Here is a 23,216-nt window from a genome sequence, read left to right as displayed (position 1 = left end):
CTTAATATTCAAAATGAACTGGTTCTACTACTACCAAGGTACTTCAACCTTTCAGTTCATGCCACACTTCAGAAGGTGTGAGGTGAGTGCATAAATGGGAACTCTCTCTTCTACTTGGTCCAGTGAATACTACCATCCCAACATGTCAAAAACAGTAACTTTTCACTAAGTGCCTTGTCTTTACACCAAGATTTTACTACCTTGGAACAAAGTGACAAAAATAAATTGATTATACCAAACACCATTCTTAATTAATTAAAGATCTCCTCTACAAGCATACTACTGTATGCATCAGGGAAAGTTGTCTAGATTCATCAAAATGACTGAAAATTACATTAAAAAAATGTTCCATGGAAAGGTACTCATTTTTAAGCATATGAGACTCCTTAGAGAAACACAAAGCAAAAGAAACAAGTTTATAGAAAATAATTTACCAAACACTGCACAAATAAGTACATTTTATGCTTGAAAGGAAAAAAGCTGTGCACATTTTGTATTTAAATCTCCAACTAAGAGGGCCGGCCTGGTGGCTCAGGTGGTTGGAGTTCCGTGCTCCTAACGCCAAAGGCTGCCAGTTCGATTCCCACATGGGCCAGTGGGCTCTCAACCACAAGGATGCCGGTTCAACGACTCAACTCCCGCAAGGGATGGTGGGCTGCACCCCCTGCAACTAACAACGGCAACTGGACCTGGAGTTGAACTGCGCCCTCCACACCTAAGATTGAAAGGACAACAACTTGACCTGGAAAAAGTCCTGGAAGTACATTGTTCCCCAATAAAGTCCTGTTCCCCTTCCCCAATAAAAAAGTCTAAGAAAAAAAAATCTCCAACTAAGGTATCACATCCGGTTTAGTTTTGGTCTAGGCAACTCCTTTTAACCCATTAAGACTTTAATGCTTTCTTTGTATATGGTACAAAGAACAAACTGACTGTCTTTAAGGCAACAATAACGTTTAGAAAACTATTTTTTTCTTTCTAAAATTTGTTTCAAAAACTGACTGCCACAGAACAGAACCATAAATGTACTGTTAAATACCATTATCCTAGATAGGTAAATCCACAGGCATGCCCCTCTGGATTCCTCCTCCCATCCTTGGTGGGCAATCGAAAAACAAATCACTGACCCAACATGTATCTGAAATTGTCTTCTGCTCCCTGCCTCCAAAAAATGTACAGAAAACTCTAATATACGAGAATAAAAGGGAAAAAGGAAGAAAAGAGGTTACTGATTCAATTATTCAGACCCACCGTGCAGGCACTAAATTTATATCCTTTCACACTTCCTGAAATCAGAAAATAGGTTAAAGAAAAAAAAAGAAAATAGGTTCAGATAACATGGACTACCGTCCTTGTCTGCAGTTTTAAAAAAGTATTTTCAACAGGGCAATAAAATACAAAGATGAAACTACTGAGTGAAAAGGGCATGTTTTCACTTTTGCAAGACAACCACAGGATAAAAACATTAACTGGTTATCCGTAAGTGATGTTAACAGGTTTTACTTTGCTTTTCTTTTTCACTTTTCAAGTTTTCTACCATAATCAAGTATTTTCCCCCTCCATTACTAATGGAGAATCTGTTTGAACACCATAAATTCATATATTAAGGGGAAAAAACTGTTGTTAGTAGTAATATAGAAAACAAAATGATTTTCTATAACTCAATTTTACCTATGTTACAAAGGTGAAAATAAAATTAATAGAATATATGACCTGACAAGATACAGAGGGTGCCAAAAAAACATATACACATTTTAAGAAAGGAAAAAAACTGTATTAAAATTATAATACTCAATATATACTGATAACAAAAGAAAAATATAAGTCACGTTTGACTTCTTCAATTACAAGAGGTGTTCAAAATGGTTACCATCAGTGTAATTTTAATACAGTATTTTCCTTTCTTAAAAAGTGTATACAGGGCCGGCCCAGTGGCTCAGGCGGTTAGAGCTCCATGCTCCTAACTCTGAAGGCTGCCGGTTCGATTCCCACATGGGCCAGTGGGCTCTCAACCACAAGGTTGCCAGTTCAATTCCTCAAGTCCCGCAAGAGATGGTGGGCTCTGCCCCTGCAACTAAGACTGAACACGGCACCTTGAGCTGAGCTGCCTCCCAAATGGCTCAGTTGTTGGTTGGAGCATGGGCTCTCAACCACAAGGTTGATGGTTCGACTCCCACAAGGGATGGTGGGCTGTGCCCCCTGCAACTAGCAACGGCAACTGGACCTGGAGCTGAGCTGTGCCCTCCACAACTAAGACTGAAAGGACAACAACTTGACTTGAAAAAAAAAGTCCTGAAGTACACACTGTTCCCCAATAAAATCCTGTTCCCCTTCCCCAATAAAATCTTAAAAAAAAAAAAAAAGTGTATACCTTTTTTGGCACCATCTGTATATATGACCTGACACTTTATAAAGATCATAAATATGCATAAGTAGTAGTCTTTACTCAAATATTGTGTTTAGTTCTTTGACATTTTATGAACAAGACTGAAGGTGTTACATCCTGACTTCACTACTCTCACACTGACTAAATTTCTTCTCACCCTTTTAATATCTAAAAGTTTATTCTTTTATGTTTTATTTAAGTATTTCGACATTTTAGGAGAGGTAATTTGGTTATCTGGGAGCCTATTACTTAGTTTGTGGATATTCCAGAAATGGAAGTAGTAAGATATGTCTGGATTTTTATTACCCCTATCCACTATAAGCAAGGTTGACAGGATTTTTGTTGCACCTTCCAGAAAACATTCAGAAGGCCCCTTTCTCCTCAATAATTTCTCACACAATCATTATTTGCAGTAAATTTGTCCCTCAAAACAAAAAAAACCACCAACAGCCTACCAAATCACCTCAGCCAGTGCCACTTGAAATTTAGTAGGGCCGGCCCAGTGGCTCAGGTGGTTGGAGAGCCACGCTCCTAACACTGTGGTCACCAGCTGGATTCCCACATGGGCCAGTGAGCTGCACCCTCTACACCTAAGATTGTGAACAACAGCTCTCCCTGGAATTGGGCTGCCATGAGCAGCCGAGGTTGGCATGAGCTGCAGTGGGCTGCCATGAGTGACCGGCAGCCAGCATGAGCGGCCATGGGCTGCTGAGTGTTGCCACAGGCTACCATGTGCCGCCGTGAGCGGCTGGCAGCCATCGTGAGGTACTGTGGGCTGCCGTGTGCCGCGTGAGTGGCCAGCAGCCATCGTGTGGTGCTGTGGGCTGCCGTGTGCTGCATAAGCGGCTAGTAGCCAGCGTGAAGTGATGTGGGCTACTGTGTGCTGCCATGAGCGGCTGGCGGCCAGCGTTAGAGGCCGACAGCTGGCATAACCTGCTGTGAGCGGACGACCGGTGACCGACTGCCTCAGCCAAGGGAGTACAAGGCTCATAATACCAGCATGGGCGGGGTAGTTTTGTCCTACACAACTAGACTGAGAAACAACGGCTTGAACTGGAATGGGGTGGGGGTGTTGGAAGAATGGGGGGAAAGAAATTTAGTAGCAACAACTCCAAATGAACAAAACTGGAATCTGATTACACACTGTCTCCAATACACAATTATCTCAGACACCATTACTGCTAAGCCGTGAAGGCAGGAATAAAAAACACTGCTGCTCTCATTCGGCTAGGCACTTTCTTCATTAAAATTTACTTTTTGTGGGCTACATCACACTAACACCATGAATGTAAAAACATGATTCCAGTACTCACCAGTTCTTTGAGAACATCAATCAAGACTTCCACATTCCACGTGTGTGCCTGTGCTCCATCACTTTTATCTTTTCCATCACTCCAGATCCCACTGCCAGGAGCAGAGATACTCTGTAGAAGTAAAATTTGAATTAAGCAAACCCAACTACTTAATGTGTTCAGCTCTGGTTGGTAGAACAATCGACCATGTTGTAATTTAATAAATAAAATAAAGAGGGGGGACTTCATGTCAGTAAATAGCTGGTTCCTACACTTACCTGTAATGGAATTCCATCTGTTAATCCTGAATGAGTTCGAGCCATCATTCCCAAAACCCTTGCTACCTGGGCAGCTGTGACCTCCCGAACACCAAACTGCATGATTATATTACGACATTCTTCAATACTGAAACAGAAATTTAACTTCAGAAAAACACTACCACAGTCAATACCAAGGCTAAGAAATACTAATATAAACTGGGCCCTTGAGTGAAAACCCTAGTTTTACTAATATAGGCAGAGTAAAAAGTTTAATTTCTTGTTACTTTTATATAGTTAGGAATATAAAAACTACCCACTTATACCTAACGGAATAGAAAAAGTTTAAGAGCAATGAGGAAAATATGAACCAAGAATATCTTTCATAAAGATACATAAAATTATCCTCCTCAATCTTCAGTATGAATCAAATTACTCTTCAAAATACTGATATTCAAGGTGAGTTTGATTATTCCGATATGTGCAAAAAAACCTTGAAAATACATCCTAACTTTTCACTTTGCATCTTGAAGTTTAATTAAAACAAAAATTTTATGCCAAGTACATATACACAACAAACATACTTTCAAAACAGAAGTGGATATGTAGTTTAAATGAGTTTTTAAAACATTAAAAGTTACACTTGAACTTAAAGTATATTAATGCCCTTAATAACCTACTGTCACAAAAATATTAGCAATCCAGTATATGACAGTCATAGTGCTACTAAATTGTTTCACAATTTCCTTTCGTGCCCCAGGCAGGTGACAAAAATATACAAGAGGCAAATATAAAAAAGGCAGAAAAGGAAGATGATGGAAGATGATGGTACAGTGACGAAATTGCAGGTGACAGCAAGAGGAGAAACACTTGTCTCAATGCTCTCTCCCACCCAAAAGAACACCTATTGTGGCAACTAAGCTAGCAAACTCTGATGCCTAAATTTGAGAAACTAGAAGGGACGAAGAGATAGAAATTTAGTCACTAGGATATTTATAGGGGCCACCAAAACTAGTACGTGGAAGATTAAATTTAGAAGCAAAATTCTTGAGAGGCAAAGATGGTAACACATTAAGGAATCTTAAGGGCTTACCTTGCACAAAAGCCATAGCCTACTTCTTGCATGAAATCAGCCAAAGAGCTCTCCATCATGGTTTTAGCTACCCCTCCAGAATCAGGCAGGATCCTGTCCATTAGAATGTCCCGTTTTTCAGGGTATAAAAGTGGTGCAAGCACCACGGGACAGCGTTCCTGGGGAAAATCTGAAGAAGGAACAAGATTACAAGTGCTATACTGATTAAAAACATGCCATCCTCTTTTACTCTCTTTAAAAGCCCCTCAAACCTGAGCCTTCCACAAATTCATATTTAAAGCAAAGCTTGTTCAGTTTTTCCATACCATCTAGCCCAAGTTATGACTTCAACATCAATTCCAGACTGTGAATGTTTTTGTATCACAGAAATTGCTCACGAGTATATTTTAAATTTTATATACTAGGACCCCAGTATCTATTCACCAATTCATACCCTAAATATGGCTTTAATCTATCACAATAAGTTTATCAAATCCAATACAAGGGTGGCATCAGAAACAAATATCAGAATCTATCTAAATGACAAGTGGAAAACTTCCTATCACTGACAAAGTTAAAATTAAACTACATAAACAAAAATAACAGTCAAAAAGGATAGGTTAGTCCACTATCAGAAATTTATCTTAAAAAGACTACTTCTCTAAAAGAAGGATCAGAGGAAGAATGACAATAGAATCAGGAGTTGTCTTAGCATAACAATACCAGTAGCCAAGGAGTTAAAGTGGGTATATCAAAAGTGACTCATTTTTTTAAACTAAAAAGAGCACGTCACTTTAATGTAGTCTGTCTCCCTAATGGAGAAAAAAAGATTACAAAGAAATATACATCTTAAAACTAAGATTACATTTATAACAAGATTATTGTTATACCTTTTCTATAACGAGGCTTTTATCACTTTTTACTTTAAATTATGAAATACTCTCTTCCTTAAATATTACCAACTTAAGAACAGAAAGGTAAATCATTGTCTTCACTTGTATTCTAAACTCCCTTGGATGAACACGGATGAACAATGTGTTCATCCAAAGAAATCATCTTTTGTAGGCTACAGACACTCCTTTACCTCTGCGCAGCGTCTTAAGAAAAGCGTCTATCTGCTCCTGTCCAACTCCAAAGGCTCCCTTCTGTCCAAAGAGGAGATGGGAGAGGAGGAGGTGTAGGACCTCTATTGCTATATCTTGGAAGCCACCTTCTTGATTTCCACTGACGTCTGCGTCAATGTAAGAACGCAGAAGATCTGGAAGCTTCTGTTTGATAAACTGAGCAGCTAAAAGGTAAACCAAAAACCACAAGTTATTTTTGCACTGCAATAGGTAAAAAGTCACATACTATCAAAATATACATGACATCATTCTCATTTCACCAACTCACCTTTCACCCTCTAATGTTTCCATAGCTCTATTAGGTAGGTATAAAATAAGAGACCAATTGCCAGGGGCTGGGGGCAGGCGGAAACAGTGTTTCAGTTTTGCACCATGAAGAAATTCCAAACATGTTATACAACAATGTGAGCACAGTTAACACTACTGATCAACACTTAAAAATGGTTATGAAGGTAAATTGTATGTGTTTCTGCCATACATACATAAGAGACCAAAAAAAAATCTTCTTACATTATCCTTATTCTCTAAATCTACAACTATGGGTCTCAAGATTCAAAAAAGCCTTGTACGTGAAGAATCTATAGGATCTTTAGGAAAACAGGAACTTACCAAAACCTCTGAGATCCGAGCTGGAAGAATTCAAGAGAGCAAGGCCAAAAATTACCTGAAACAAGAAGGGTTAGAATGAGCAAAGAGCCAAATCGCTGCTTTTAATTTTCATATTGCCTACATCTCTTTTCTTAAATCACTTACCTCTTGTACTTTGCTTAACTTGAGAACTTTACTCAGCTGGGCAAATAAGTGGGGTGCAGGCTTTAAACTCTGAAACAAACCAAACTTAATTTTAAAACAAGAACTCACCATTCTCAGAAAGTATGCAAAAGTACTTGTTCACCCAATTATGGTGTTACATGGCAGTGACATTAACTGCGTAGTGCTGCTAGAGACAACATACCACGTCCTAGAACAGTTGGCTGACAAACTTAAGCCTTCACACAATCTGATTTTAGTAAAATTCTATTATCAATTAACTATCATGATTTTGTTAGAAAGCTACAAAAACCCCAATGTAACTATACTTGAAATTTTAAAATTCAAATTTGACATTATGAGATCAGGTTTAAAGCCTTTTTAGAAAACCTAGTAAGGGATCACATCCTTAGGACTATTAAAGATAAAAACAATACCAACCTTCTGATAGTGCAATGGATTATCAATGGCATAGGACAACGTGGAAATAAAATTTGGCTTTGTGATCAGCGACGCACACTCCTGAATCAGAAACTGAGTCTTTAAAAATAAAAATGAATTTTCATTAGCACTAACAGTCATCATCTGGCACAAAGAGAAGCAGAGGTGCTCAGGACATTAAAGTGTAATCCAATATTATATGCTGTTTATATATTATCAAAAGCAGCTCTTTAAAAATTATTTTAAACTACTTAAAGTCTATTAGCAACAAGCGTTAAACAAAACCAAAACCTCTATAGAACAGTCACTGACAAGATAACTATAAGGAATATCATGACAAACTTACCAGATTGAGAATCAAGCCAAGAAACTCAATCTAAGACAAGCGATCTCCCCTCTGCCTCACTTATCAGGCACAACTTCCCCACATTCCTGCTTCCTTTAGGCAGGTCTCACTCCAGCTCTCTAAGCCTTAACTAGGTAGTTGTAATGGTCTGCAGCCAGGTGGGAGAAGGCAAGGCCAAAAAAGGTGGGAAAGTCCCAGTATCTTTTAGCCATTTAGCTAAGATTGTTTCTGGATGCTATTTGTATGTATTGTTTGCTACGTACACTATGCCCAAATGTAATTCATTACATCTAAGTGGACATAAACTTGGTAAGCCCCAAATACCTGGTGAAAATCTTTGCCACTGCTTTTACCATCGCCACTGAAATCCACATGTGAAAATAGGCAGCGTAACAAATGCCTGTCTGCCTCAGGACCGTGCCGATTCACAATCTAAAAAGACCAAAAATAAGAGTTTGTACTCAACATTTAAGGGAGATTAAAATAATAAATAAATCAAGCTCTAGAGCAAAATTCCAAGTTACAATAAGGTTCATTTAGGAATAAGTTATAGGAATTACTGGGATGGAGGTACCAATAGTTTACAATTACTAATTCCTAAAATGTTTCCTACAGTTACTGGCAGGAAGCACAGAAGGAAAAAACCACCAGTAAACAGCCCTTATAACTATGCCTTGGTCAAACATCTACACTAAAAACACCAAGAAGTAGTGCAGATGACATGCAGTAAGAATACTTTTGTAAGTTGTAAGCCAACAATTTTATAACAAACTGGACTCACAAGAGCAGCACTTTTTCTATGCATGATTTTTATCCTAAAGATATAACCCAACTATGACTCTGCAATAGTCTACAAGGCAAGGCCCTAAAGGAACTGGTCTGACCTCAGTACTTTAGATGCTGCCACTGCGCTCCACGAGTTTCCTGCTGTTCCTCAAACCTACCAACGTCTGTACTTGTTAATTCCCTCTAACTAGAATAACTCCAGATATCTACACATGCTTTCGTTCTCTGACTTCCTTTAGGTCTCTGCTCTAAAGCCATCTCATTAGTGAGGCCTTTCCTAAGTACCCTCCCTGAAATATCAATATGATCCCTTGCCCTGCTTTACCTTTCTCCACAGTACTTACCACCACCTGATGTTATGTTTGTTTTCTATGGCCCTCACTAGACTTAAGTTGCAAGAGAACAGAGAATCTGTTCAGCTGTGTTCACTTCTTGTCTAGTCTAGGAAAAAGCTTAGTATACTACATGTGCAGAGTAATCATTTGTTTATTAAATGCTACATTAATAAATAACAAATACTTAACTACCTACTTAGGGCTAAATATGGTACTGAGGTTCCTTGGTTTAATTTTCAACTCTGCCAATAAGGACTCCCATTTTTATACATGAAGAGGTGGACACTTAAACCAGATGCCATGAGCCTAAAATCCAACTTACGAATTGAAGAATCTGGATTTACAGTCCAACACCAAAGCCTGTGTTTTTCCATTGTATCATGGTAATTATGTGACAGCTGGCTAAGTTAACTTATTTCAGTTTCAGTTTTCCCCATCCAGAAAATGTGGTAGCTAAGTAAAACCAGTTTCTACTTTGTCCCACAGACACCTTCAAGTTAAAATCTACATAATCAGATAATAAGAACTTCTGTAACTCTAAAGATTACTGTGAATCTATTCACAATGTGTTGGTTTTGTGGGTTATCATTCCTTAAATTTTATAAAGGTAGAGATTATTTTTTCTTATCCCCCGGAATGCTAAAGATATTATCTTAAAGTGCCAATTCAAATTAATTAAGAATAGAATTACCTATGCTCTAACCAACCAGACCTTACCCTCAAAAGAGCAAAAATATCTGGCTTTACAAATCTTTGTTGAGTACACACTAAATAACTACTCAAGATGAGTTCCATAGCCCTCATGAAGTACATTTTCGTGGGGGAAGTACAGGCAAAATATTTCTGATAATATTAACTGTCGTATGAAGAAAATATAACAGGGTCATATGATACTTATGGGAGAGACATCAGAGAGACCATCCATCCCTTAAAGACGTAACGTGTAAGCTGAGACTTAAAATATTGAGGTGACAACCAGAAGTAGAGCTGGAGGAACAGCATTTGAGAAATAATTCCAGAGGGAATCAGGGGACCAGAGCACGGTTAACGAACGTACTGACTTAATTGGTACTGTTATATGTTATACCAACCTAAAAAAATGGAAGACACATTCCATTAGTCTGTCAATGGCCAGAAGAAAAAAAAATTGAAGTTTTTGTTTTAAATAGGATCAGCAAAATTTTATAAATATCCCTTCTTATCCTTTACATTTATTTCTTTAATTTTACAATTGCTTTTACAGCCACTCAATCTTCACCACTACCCTAATATATGTATATAGACACAACCAGGTTATTATAGATAAGATTTAAAAAAAAAAAATCAAGGTTTCAATGACTAAAGACAAGTGCCACATGTAACATGCTGGCTGGTGGTAGGATCATAAAGCATGTCTTATGGCTACTGGGCGTACTCCTTCTGTGATACATGTTGTCCTTCACTAAGAGCAACTGTTTTTTCTTCTATAACTAAAGTGGTTTTTTAAAAACATGATCTTGGGTTGCAAAAATGCTGAAATAAGATTTTGTTCATCCCTTAAGATTAAGTCCTATACATTTTTACTTCAAATTCATACCGTTCCACCCACCTGGGCAGGGGAGAACAGTAAAATACTTCAAAGTTTTAATTAAGTAACTGCCTTATAACGATAGAAAAATCTTTAGGCTACATTAAAAATAAAGTAACTATATCAAAGGCATTCTACAATACTTCTGTAATGATCTTATTAAAGATGAGCAAAAATCCAAAGACTCAGCATGGAATCTATATGAAAAACTAAAACACAGCAAAGAAACAAACAAAACAGGTAAAGGAACATACAAAAGTTAAAGGACCCGAAAACAAACAAACAAACAGAAGAGTTCAGACAAATAGCATTCCACAGCCTCAAAGTAATTATAGAACTGTTTCGTTTAAGGGGGAAAGTCTCAAAAGGTGTAATAATGATTCAAGGACAAGGTAACAGAAGGAAATGAAAGCAATTTTGCAATGCTTAGGAAAGAAACAGAGGCAAAATCTCACAGAAAAGATAACCACCGAATAATCAATATACCTCAAGCCACAAGAAATGAAAAACATTCAAAGACAACAAAAATATCCCTGAAATAAAGATTTGAATTGGAAGATTGGAAGGTATGCCATAGCACAAGGCTGATGCAGCAGACTACAACATACACGAGGTTAGTAAACTCTTAAAGGAAAATTCATAGGGATATTGAGATTAGGAGTAGATACAGACAGGAAGAGTTAGCTTATCTGTACCAAAAGAAATGCCTTCCTTCTACTGATGAAGGTCCCTTTCTCATAAATACCCCTTGCCTTTGTCTCCTAATCGGAACATTACTTGGGCTTCTGCCTGACTCAGTGCTTCCTGAATAGCTATTCTTTTTTGATCTTCAAATAAATGCTTGTTGCCTCTTACTTTGACCTTTTATTTTAGGTTAACAGGACAAATAAACTTAAGCATTATAATTCATCAAAGCAGCACCAAATGCAATAAACTCCATATGCATACACACCTGCTGATATTTAAATATACCAGAGAAGCAGTACTACGTGAAAAGAAAAGAAAAAATCACATAGGGACTAGATAATCTAAGAATTGAGCTTTTCCATTAGAAAGCAGAGCAGAAGAATTACCCAAGTTTGAATTTCTAGGAATCTATCCTTCAAATACACTATCACATACATGCAAGAAACAACTCTGTAACACCACTGTCAATAGAGGAAAAAAAAACAAAAAAACTTATATAACCAAAATGTCCATCAATAGTAAATTGTAATTCATCTGCACAATGGTTTACTATGTGTCCTTAGAAAAATGAAAAAGCTTTTCATGTATGGGTAAGAAATGATTTCCAAGACAGACTGGTGAATTAAAAAAAAAAAAAATCAAGATGCAGAACGTAAATAAATAAGTAAAGAAATAAAAGATGCAGAACAGATGAAAGGGGATGAGAAATATTCCCCTTTTTAGTATTTGCAAATATCTTTGGAAAAACAGTTAATAAACAGCTAACATCTGTTCCCTGTGGGTAGGATAAATGGGTAACTGGGGTCAATTGGGTTAATAGTGTCTATTTTAAAAATAAAATTAAACCACAACACACACACACACACACACACACACACACACCAAAGACAAGAAAAACAGAAAAAGGTTATAATAATTTAACAATGCATACAATTGTGATACCCCATTTGATTTTAAAATGGGAAGGGAGTAAAATCACTTAAACTAAGGTACAGAATACTATTTAACTTTCATAAAGATTGAATGAAACGCTCTATAAGTCAAAACCACTTGAGCACAATTTTAAAAGACTGGAGGGAGGGTCAAGGGATTTGAATGGACATTTCCCCCAAAATATACAAATAAGCACGTGAAAAGATGGTTTCAACATCATTAGCTATAAATCAAAACTACAATGAGCTATCAGTTCACATCCACTAGAATGGCTAAAAGCAAAAGGACATGTAATAACGAGTGTTAGTAAGGATAAGGAAAAACTGGAACCCTCATACACTGCTGGTGGGAAAGAAGTGATGCAGTGCTCTGAAAAACAATCTGGCAGTTCCTCAAAAAAGTTAAACACAGGATTACCATTTGACCCCAAAATTCCATTCTTTGGTACCATGTGTCCCCAAAAATAAGACCTAACCAGAAAATAAGCGCTAGCATGATTTTTCAGGATGACATCCCCTGAACATAAGCCCTAATGTGTCTTTTGGAGCAAGAATTAATATAAGACCTGGTCTTATTTTCAGGGAAACACGGTAATGCATAGTACATAACAAGCACTCAAAAGCTTCAGCTACTACTGATACTGTTATTACAACAATTGAAAAGAATTCCATACAAGAACTCCAGAGACATGGGCACTACTCCCAGATTTGCCACTGAACTTGGCAAGGGCTAACTTCTCCTGGTCTCAGTTTTTCACCAAATTATGAGATGGAGTCACATGATAGTAGACTCTCAAACAAAAAAATTCCCATTTTGCCACTACCGTGTTTCCCCAAAAATAAGACCTAACCAGAAAAGAAGCCCTAGCATGATTTTTCAGGATGACATCCCCTGAACGTAAGCCCTAATGCATCTTTTGGAGCAAAAATTACCATAAGACCTGGTCTTATTTGGGGGGAAACACAGTATATACCCCCAAAATTAAAAACAAACATCCACCCAAAACCCTGTAAACGAATGTTGATAGCTGCACTATTTACAATAGCCAAACAGTGGAAACAAACCTAATTATCCAGCTGATAAATGTGGAACACCGCAAATGGACTAAACTGACAATATGCTCCAACATGGATGAGGCTTGAAAACACGCTGAGTGAAAAGGCAGACACAAAAGGCCACATATGGTATGATTCCGTTTATATAAAATATCCAAATCCATGGAAGTGAAAAGTACATTAGTGGTTGCCAGGGACTGGGCTGGAGGGAGAGGAAAATGAGGAGCAACTGCTGATGGATTGAGATGTTTCTTTTTAGGGTGATGAAAACATTCTGGAATTAGATGGTGATGGTTGAACAACTATGTGAATCTGCTAGAAACTACTGAATTTTACATTTTAACAGGGTGAGTTTTAGTTAAGTGTATCTGAATGTTTTTAAGAAACAGAAAATGGGGGCGGCCTGTTAGCTCAGTTGGTTAGAACGCGGTGCTCTTAACAAGGTCGCCGGTTTGATCCCCACATGGGCCACTGTGAGCTGTACCCTCCACAACTAGATTGAAACAACTACTTGACTTGGAGCTGATGGGTCCTGGAAAAACACTTTAAAATAAACAAAAGCTTTTTAAAAAAAGAAACAATAAATGAGGGTAAATCAAAATAAATCAGATCATATTCAATAATTATAGAAAATTTTAATAAATCTGTGCATTCTTTTAAAAAAATTGGGATAAGGTTTTATATATTAAGCTGAAATCACTTGAAAAAAGGGGCAAAAGTAAGACACTTTTCATGCAATGTATCCAGATACATTTCCAACTCTCTTCCCATTGCATTCTCATTCCTTTGATGGTACTTGTTTACTTACATGCTGTATTTCCTGCTGGCTGGCTCGGTAGTTTTTCTTGGTTAAATTGTCCACCAGGTAGCTGATTTGAGACAAGGCCAGCGAGAGCGAGTCAAGATTCATTGCTGGTTGGGGCGGAAGCAGGCGGCCGAGCCCGGCGCAAAATCACCATTATTCCCCTTTAGTCACCTCAGAGGCAGGTTAATGCTTTCTCTGTAATTAGCCTGTATCTGGTAATTGTACAATGTCTTCAGTTCTTCTTTACCAGGAGTCTTACTCTGTTCTGAAACATGGCACCTGTTTAAAGAAAAAAAATTCAGGTTTTTAAATTAAATTTTTATTAAGGGAAAAATGGTTAAATAGCCTTCACCTCTCCTAGTACCTGTAATACCACTGAGGACCGAAAACAAAAAAAAAATTTAAATGTCTCAACCACTACTGATTTAAAAATGTCAAGTTTTAAAATTAGGCCCAGTATAAAAAGAAAATATCCCCCAAAAAGTTGTATTTTAAAAAGACAACCGAAAATATTTGGTATTTCTATTTATCTATGTCAAAATAACTTACACTATACCTTATTAGAAGGAGCAGGAAAGTACTTAACTAAAATTAGGATTTGTGGAAACAAACACTCATCTAACATTTTCAATCCTTCTCACACCATCTACAACCTATTTACAAGATCCCATTTATTCACCTTAACCTTATGTACAGCTTCAGAATCAGACAGTTTGATCTTAAAGTTGTATCTTAGGATGTATGTTTTAAGTTTTGAATGGCTGACTTAAAGGCCACTAAGGGCTCTAGAACCCAAATTCCTTCCTGTATTGTTGAAACATTTAGAAAGAGAAACCCAAAGCAGCAATACAGCTGAAATGACAGGCTGCTTATCAATTTAATTCCAAATGGAATCTGAGGGAATACTCTTATCACCAAAACAAACAAATCCAACATAAAAGTTTTTTTCTTAAAAATTCACTAAGTACCGCTGCTGAAACACAAAAATCTTTGCAGGGAACTGAGTTTACCCATAGCTTCACCTTCTGAAATCTGTTCATACTGTCATTACCATCAGAACTCACCACATAAAATACAGAACATTCATGAAGATTAAAAGCCCCTTGGTAAGGGCATTTAAACCTTTATCTTTAACAATTATCTTAACAATGAAGAAAGACTACATTGTTTTGTTTATACAAAGCAAGGGTTGGGGGGGGGGGCGGATGGGTGGCTCAGTTGGTTAGAGCATGAGCTCTGGGCAACAGGGCTGCCGGTTCGATTCCCACATGGGCCAGCGAGCTGTGCCCTCCACAACTAGAATGAACTCGATGAGCTGCCACTGAGCTCCCAGGTGGCCAGATGGCTCAGTTGGTTGGAGTGTGTGCTCTCAACCACAAGGTTGATGGTTCGACTCCCGCAAGGGATGGTGGGCTGCGCCCCCTGCAACTAGCAATGGCAACTGGACCTGGAGCTGAGCTGCGCCCTCCACAGCTAAAAAAAAAAAAATCACACAGCTGGTAAGTGGGATTCAAGTAGGAGTCAAGCTCTAGGCCCACAATCTTAATCTCTGTGCTGTTCCACCAAGACATTAGCTCAAGGGCAGCAAAGGGAAGCCTTAGAAGTTTAGAACCAGAAATGACACAGTGACACATCAGCTAGATGGACAGTGGATGGGAAGGGGCTGGAGTGGAGACAAGAAGACCAGGGAGGAAGTTATTGGGTGACCCCTGTAAGAGAAGACCCCTAGCAAGTCTGGTAGCCCTGGATAGTGAAGTCGGGCAGAGTCCAGAGGCCTTCAGGGGGTGGTCTCACCGATAGGGTGGATGACCTGGGCATGGAAGTAAGAGGAGCCAATGCCTGAGGGCTTTAGCCACTGGCTGGGTGGTGAACCTTTGAGAAAAAAAGAAAAAAAGAAAAAAAAAAAAAAAAAAAAAAAAAAGGAGGAGAGGCTTGGGAAGTGTGCCAAGATAGTTTCTGTTCCTTCTAAAGGACTAATATGTGAAAAGTTAAACTGTGCTTATATCTATCCATTACATGTAACTAAACTTGCCTGCTATAAATTCTAAGAACAAGTTGTTTCCTTCATGTTACAGTGGTAGCTATTTTCTGTACCAGACTAGCAAAAATCCAAGTTTGAGGATCATCATACTGAGGATATATACACAGAGGATTTACCAGGCTGTTAACAACAGTATTAACTGGTACAGCCTTTTCTGAAACTCAAATTGGCAATATTGTAAAAAGTGTTTACTGCACTACCCTTGAACCTATAAATTCCACTACTGATTATATCCCTCCAGATACACTGTCTCAAGAATGCAAAGAAAACAGATTTTCACGGAAGTATTGTTTACCATAGCAAAAAGTAAAATTGTAAAAAACTATTTAAATAAACTATGATATATCTGAACAAGGCAGTTGTTTAAAAGAATAAAGTAAAACTGTTCGGGAAAAATGCTCATTAAGGAAAAAGTATAGACGGTTTTGATGAACTTAAATAAGATACCTCTGAGTTCACCTTCTACAGCTTTTAAAGTTGTTTTCCCATAAGTATTCTTATCTTTTATTTTCCACCTTTCTTTTTTAAACAAACATTTATAAAGAAAGTGGGAGAAAACCCACAGGAATAGTACAAGGGTGGGTTTAAGATAAGATAGATTTGAAACTCTGGTAAAATATCAAACAACCAAGAGGAAAAATGAATGTAGCAACACATATATAAACCACTGGTTGTTTCAGGAATTTCCACATCCAAGCTCAACTAAGCAGCTTATATACTTGTTTCCAGGAGAAAAAAAAAAAGCCCAAGAAACCACAACAACCTCCTAAGCTCAAACCAAGAACTCAAGCAAGTCACTGGCTAAGAAGCCTTCAGATGTGACAGCATCACTAAAATCGTACGACTAACAAAGTCAAAACAGAACACCTTTATTTAAATCTAAATTCCCAGTTTTAGTGCCAAATATAATTCACAGAATTTTGAATTTCTGCAAATTATGTTCAGCTAAAACTCTATTACTCAAAGCATGCTGTTTACATAAGTAGTTATTTTATAGATTACACACATCTAATGCTTATTACACATAATTATATACAAAAAGGCAATAGAATTCATGACAGGTAGTTTGGAAGACAGAAAAAGTTTCTCCTCTCTCAGAATTTATATAAAAAATGCTGATGACAAAAAGAAACAGACTTAACTTCAGCATGAAATAGATGCTATGACAGCCTATTTTAATTATTATTTTATCTATGGTGCAGCACAAATTCAGCAAGACAAATGCTGAATAAATTATCTTCCAAAAAACAATTCCTCAAATACAAGTGAGATCTTCACGCTTCAACTATATCATCTCTTTTGATAAGAACCCCATGGCAAGAACTACAACCATTCCCCATTAACATCTAAAGACTACTAAGGGGCCGGCCCGTGGCTCAGGGTGGCTCAGGCGGTTGGAGCTCCTAGCTCCTAAATGCCAAAGGCTGCCAGTTGGATTCCCACATGGGCCAGTGGGCTCTCATCCACAAGGTTGCCGGTTAGACTCCTCAACTCCCACAAGGGATAGTGGGCTCCGCCCCCCGCAACTAAGCTTGAACACGACCCGTTGAGCTGAGCTGCCGCTGAGCTGGACTCTCAACCATAAGGTTGCCGGTTCAACTCCTGCGGGAGATAGTGGGCTGCACCCCCTGCAACTAACAATGGCAACTGGACCTGGAGCTGAGCTGCACCCTCCACAACTACGATTGAAAGGACAGCAACTTGACTTAGAAAAAAGCCTGGAAGTACACACTGTTCCTCAATAAAGTCCTAGTCCCCTTCACCAATAAAATTTTAAAAATAAATAAAAATAAAGACTACTAAGGATTCTAAGGATAAAAATACTAGTGTGATACAAGTTTCAACAAGCCAATCTTCATTATCCCGACAAGTGAATGCATTAAACTAATAACCAATCCTGAGCCCTCACCTTATTAGATTAGTGGGGTGACAACATAATTTATTAAACCAAACTAGGACACTTATGGAAGTAAAGGGAGGGAGGCCGGTTTGCTCAGTGGTTAGAGCGCGGTGCTCATAACACCACGTTCGCCAGTTCAATTCCCACATGAACCAGTGAGCTGCACCCTTCAGAACTAGATTAAAAACAACTTGACATGGAGCTGATAGGTCCTGGAAAAACACAGTTCCCCAATATCCCTCCCCCCAAAAAATGTAAAGGGGATACCATTAACAATGTGCAGCAAGTGCTCGCTTCGGCAGCATATATACTACACAATGTACACCAAGATAACAGGTGTAAACCAGGACGTGATCATCCTAACCACCAGAAGCCTTTGACTCTCTGGGCAGCCATCACTCTCTGGGCGGCCGGTTAGCTCAGGTGGTTAGAGCGAGGTGCTTTTAACAAGACTGCTAGTTCGATTCCCACATGGGCCACTGTGAGCTGCGTCCTCCACAACTAGATTATAAAAACTACTTGACTTGGAGCTGATAGGTCCTAGAAACACTTAAATAAAAAATTTTTTAAAAACACCCATCATTCTCTCCAATACACACTTTTGTTACTTTATTTCTCAAATACCATTTCACTGGTCTCTCCTTCTCAGTCTCCTTTATTGGCCCTTCCTGTTTCGACTTCACAGTACTGGCACCCTTGGACTTCTCTATATTCATTTTCTTAGTGACCTACTTCAGTCAAAGTTCTATCTCTAGCCCAAACTTCTCTCATGGTGTCTGTATTTGTGTTTCCAGGTTTCCCCGAAATAAGACCTAGCCGGATCATCAGCTCTAATGTCTTTTGGAGCAAAACTTAATAAGATCTGGTATTATATTATATTATATTATATTATATTATATTATGCCGATCTTACATTATAGTAAAATGAGACTGGGTATTATATTATATTAGACCAAGTCTTATATTAACTTTTGCTCCAAAAGACGCATTAGAGCTGATGGTCCAGCTAGGTCTTATTTTCAGGGAAACACAGTATCTAATTTCCTACTTGACATCTCAAACACAGCATGTTCAAAAATGAGTTCCTGATCTTCCTCCTCAATGATGTTCCACCCATACAAAGCCTTCCCCATCTCAGCTGATGCCAACTCTATCCTTAAAGTTATTAGGCCAAAGTCTTGGGAGTCTTCCCACTCCCCATAATCAATCTGCCCAGAAACCCTTCCTGCTATACCTGTAAAATATACCCATTTCTCACACCACCTCTACAGCTGTAATAACCAAGGACCATCCCCTCTCATTTGGATTACTATGTTAGCTTAACTAGTCTCCTGTTTCCACCCTTACTCTCTAGTCTATTCTCACTCAATACAACAGCCAGAGAAAAACACTTTTCAAACATAAAAAACTCAGATAGGTCATCCTGTGCTCAAAACCCTTCACTGCCTCAGAATGGAAACCTGAGCCCTTGTAATGGCCTATGAACAAACACATCTTTATGGAACCCAGCCACCAGCAGGTACTCTTCTGGCTTCCTCTTCTTTCTCGCCCTGGCTCAGTTCTATGTAGCCACAACGGCCTCCTCCTCGCGTCTTCTCCAGCACTCTCTCATCTTCAAGCCTCTACATCAGCTGATCTCTGTGCCTGGAATGCTTTTCCCTCCATATACCAACATGGCTAACTACCTCACTTCTTCAAGTCTTTACATATATGTCACCTTCTCAGTGAGGATCACTCTGACCTCAAAATTGCAACCCCCACCCCAACCCTCTTTTTTCTATATCACATCACATTTCTATACCACATCAAAACCAGCAGTCTTATTAACATGTACAGTCAACTAATATTTGAGGGAGTTAAGAACATCCAATGGGGAAAGCATAGTTTCTTCAACAAATGCTGCTGGGATAACAACATGCAGAAAAATAAACAGGACCCCGTCTTACACCATTCACAAAAATGAACCTGAAATTGATCAAAGACTTAAACATAAGACCTGATACCGTAGAACTTCTAGAAGAAAACACAGGGAAGGTCCTGGACATTGGCTGTGGCAGTAACTTTTTGGATATGACACCAAAAGCACAAACAACAAAAAAAGGCATCCAAATAGCCAACGCGTACACGAAAAGGTGTTAAACATTATTAATCATGAGGGAGGTGCAAATCAAAATCAGGATGCAGTATCACCTCACACCTGTAAGGATGACCATCAACAAGAAGAGATAAGTGTTGGCCAAGTATGTGGAGAAAAGGCTGTGTACTGCTGGTGGGAACTGCGGTTCAATTCCCGCTGGGATGGTGGGCTGCAACCATGCAACTAAAATTGAAAACCATGACTGGACTTGGAGCTGAGCTGCGCCCTGGAGAGAAACACAGTTCCCCAATGTTACCCAATAAAAATTTTATACATCTGTATTATAAACATTAAACTTGCTAAGAGATTAGATTTACTGTTTCCACCACTAGAAGAAATGATAATTTGTATTGGGTGTTAACTAGCTACAATGGCAATCATGTTGCAATATAAATGTATCAAATCAGAAAGTTGTACACCTTAAACTTACACAATATTGTATGTCAATTGTATCTCAATTTAAAAAATGTTCTAGAAACAATGGTATCTCAAAAGCAATGAGCCCCATCTAACTCCTGGATCTTGGTTTCTAAACACATGTACTAAAAAGAACCGGTTTCTAAATACTAAAAAGAACCAACGTTCCTTGTAGAAATGACTAATTCCAAGAGTTTCGAACAAGTACAAAGGTGAGTGTGGGTTATCCTGTGACAAAAAAGAAATGAAACACTCAAAAATCTCAGTGGGATATGTCAGAAAGACACAAAACCTATGATTCTTACTAATAATCAGTAAATTTGAGGATCAAAAAGGGACTTACATGACCAATAATTTTACAATATGACTGAAATGCAATGTCATTTCAAAATGCTTTAGGAAGGAGCACAAGTACAAATAATCTGCTTATTTTATTATTGCCAATTTTAAAAATTATATACTCTTAATCACAAACATCATTTTTAAATGCGTGCTGGCGATCAAGTTTATTATTTGCAGCCACAAATTTATTTCTACACATTCTCACGTGTAGATGGGGAAAAAAATCCAGCCAAACATTCTGACTTAAAGAAGACAGGACCTGTTATTTACTCTGCAATTTCAGTAAAATACTATGGTAAAAGTCCTTTCAAATCACAGCATTAAAAAAATGACCATGAGCCGGCCCGGTGGCTCAGGCAGTTAGAGCTCCATGCTCCTAACTCCAAAGGCTGCCGGTTCGATTCCCATATGCGCCAGTGGGCTCTCAACCACAAGGTTGCCAGTTCAATTCCTCGAGTCCCGCAAGGGATGGTGGGCAGCGCCCCCTGCAACTAAAATTGAACACGGCACCCTGAGCTAAGCTGCGCTGAGCTCCTGGATGGCTCAATTGGTTGGAGCGCGGTTCAACTCCCGCAAGGGATGGTGGGCTGTGCCCCCTGCAACTAGAAAACGGCAACTGGACCTGGAGCTGAGCTGCGCCCTCCACAACTAAGATTAAAAGGACAACAACTTGACTTGGAAAAAAGTCTTGGAAGTACACTGTTCCCCAATAAAGTCCTGTACCCTTTCCCCAATAAAAAATCTTAAAAAAAAAAAAATGACTATGACTACAGTAGAGTTAAGAATCCCTGAATCCATGATTACACTTAAAGGGGCAAGGCGCACCTTTTACAGAAAAGTGCCAGCTAGTAAATTTATAAAGTATGAAAGAAAATTAAAATAATTATTTCTTAACCTGTATAAAAATTGATTCAGGGAAGAATCACTAATGCCTAAAAAACCTCAAGTGAAAGGATGCTGGGACATTTGCACAGTATTACCCAACAGATTACTTGTAACTGCAAAGGGGAAAAAAATGTCCCTTTGTATAAAAGATCTGGCAGTCACTACCTTGATCAAAAGATCAAATTTATTACTAATGGTGAGACTACCCAACATTTATGTAGCTGTTGACGTGTTGCAATATGAAGTATCACTTTGGAGTATTCTTGCCAAAAATGGTAACATAAAGCTAACCATACCCCCACACCTATCAATTCATAGGAAACAAGTTTAAACCAATTTATACATGAGAACCTATCAGACAAATCCAGGTGTTGGATCATTCTGCCAGATCAGTAGCCTGGGCTTGCCAACAGGCAGGCAGGAAGAAGAGACAAAAAAGGGGGGTCTGTTCTAGATTACAAAACTAAAATGAAAAAGTATAACGTAAACCTTAATCACATCTTAGTCCAAAAAAAGTTGTAAAAGATATTCTTAAGGCAACTGGGGAAGTTTTAAATTTGACTGGATGTTATAAAAGTATTTAATATTCTTAGGTTTAGACGTAGTATGGTCATGCAAGGTGGTCTTGATTTGTAGGAGATGCATGCTGAAGCATTTGAGACAAAATGGCTCAGTAAAAATATATAGAGAAAATAAATATGGCAAAATGTTAATTGTTGAATCTAGGAAGAAATTATGTGGCTGTTCATTGTACTGCTCTTTTCACTTTTCTTAATAAAACTGGGGATGGCGGCCATGTATTACTTTTATAATTTAAAGCAGGGATCATAACCACGTGATGGAATTTCTAAAAATTGACTTTGTACTCAACTGTATTTTAACTTTTGTGGGTATATAGTAATTTTTCCAAAGTTTAAGATAAGCACGAGCAATTTTTAAAATAATCCAAACTATAAAGCCATAGGACCAGTAACTGCACATGACACAAGGCTAGATGGTCTTGAACAAGTGATTGAACCTCTCTCTATGCTTCTCCCTCCTCTCCCCCATCTGTAACATTGGGCCTCAGCTTGATCAAAGCTTTTCCCAAAGGGTGTATCTTTAATTGGTAGAAAGTATAACAGAGACAAAGATCTTCTAAGCCCTCGTGGCAGTCTCTTAGGTTGCTCCACAGAGCAGCTCAAACCAGTCAACCCTCCGGTAACATCAGGTGAATAGAAAAATCCACTACAAGCACAATGGATAAGATGCTCTATCACCTCAACATCTGCTTTAGTAACTGGCTGGAAAGCAAGCAGCTGCCAATCTTGGGGTGGGGGGGGTAGGGAGATGCTGGAGAAGTTTACATACCACATGCCAAGGAGCATAGCCAGGTCAACCAAGATGCGACTGACTGGTCCAGAGTGGTGATATGGACACGGGTGAGTGGTAGGCTCTTGACAGGAGCGACTGAAACCCTTAAATCTCGCCTTGTTTTAGTGGTATCTAAGATAGCAGCAATGCATTACAATGCTACAATGCATACAAATTCTCCAATTAAAGCCTCTTCATTACTGTAAAATTACATAATTATTGTTACTGTTTGGCTGAAAATACATTCATGTATTTTTTAAAGTCCATATTATATTTTTCAATAGAAGATCATTTACTTTTAAATGTTT

At 38.4% G+C, this 23,216-nt stretch overlaps 1 protein-coding gene across 8 annotated transcripts in view; it reads right to left on the bottom strand.

Annotated features, from left to right (window-relative positions):
• The window catches only part of CNOT1 (CCR4-NOT transcription complex subunit 1), a 77,322-nt gene that overhangs the window by 41,632 nt on the left and 12,474 nt on the right, over positions 1–23,216 (bottom strand). For 4 of the 8 annotated variants that reach the window (XM_019754931.2, XM_019754957.2, XM_019754948.2 and 1 more), the window contains exons 2-10: positions 13,837–14,112; positions 7,990–8,097; positions 7,320–7,418; positions 6,882–6,950; positions 6,738–6,792; positions 6,089–6,292; positions 5,026–5,194; positions 3,954–4,080; positions 3,697–3,807 (exon numbers count right to left, since the gene is read on the bottom strand). In XM_019754931.2, the coding sequence (XP_019610490.1) occupies positions 3,697–3,807; positions 3,954–4,080; positions 5,026–5,194; positions 6,089–6,292; positions 6,738–6,792; positions 6,882–6,950; positions 7,320–7,418; positions 7,990–8,097; positions 13,837–13,938 (1,044 nt within the window). In that variant the 5' untranslated portion in view covers positions 13,939–14,112. Of the gene's footprint in view, positions 1–3,696; positions 3,808–3,953; positions 4,081–5,025; positions 5,195–6,088; positions 6,293–6,737; positions 6,793–6,881; positions 6,951–7,319; positions 7,419–7,989; positions 8,098–13,836; positions 14,113–23,216 lie in introns of those variants that run through there. The other 4 variants (XM_019754937.2, XM_019754963.2, XM_074314787.1 and 1 more) reach the window with 1 other exon arrangement.

This window comes from Rhinolophus sinicus, linkage group LG11 (genome assembly GCF_036562045.2).
Source record: "Rhinolophus sinicus isolate RSC01 linkage group LG11, ASM3656204v1, whole genome shotgun sequence".
Taxonomy (NCBI): Eukaryota; Metazoa; Chordata; class Mammalia; order Chiroptera; family Rhinolophidae; genus Rhinolophus; species Rhinolophus sinicus.
This window is presented reverse-complemented; position numbering and strand designations above follow the sequence as displayed.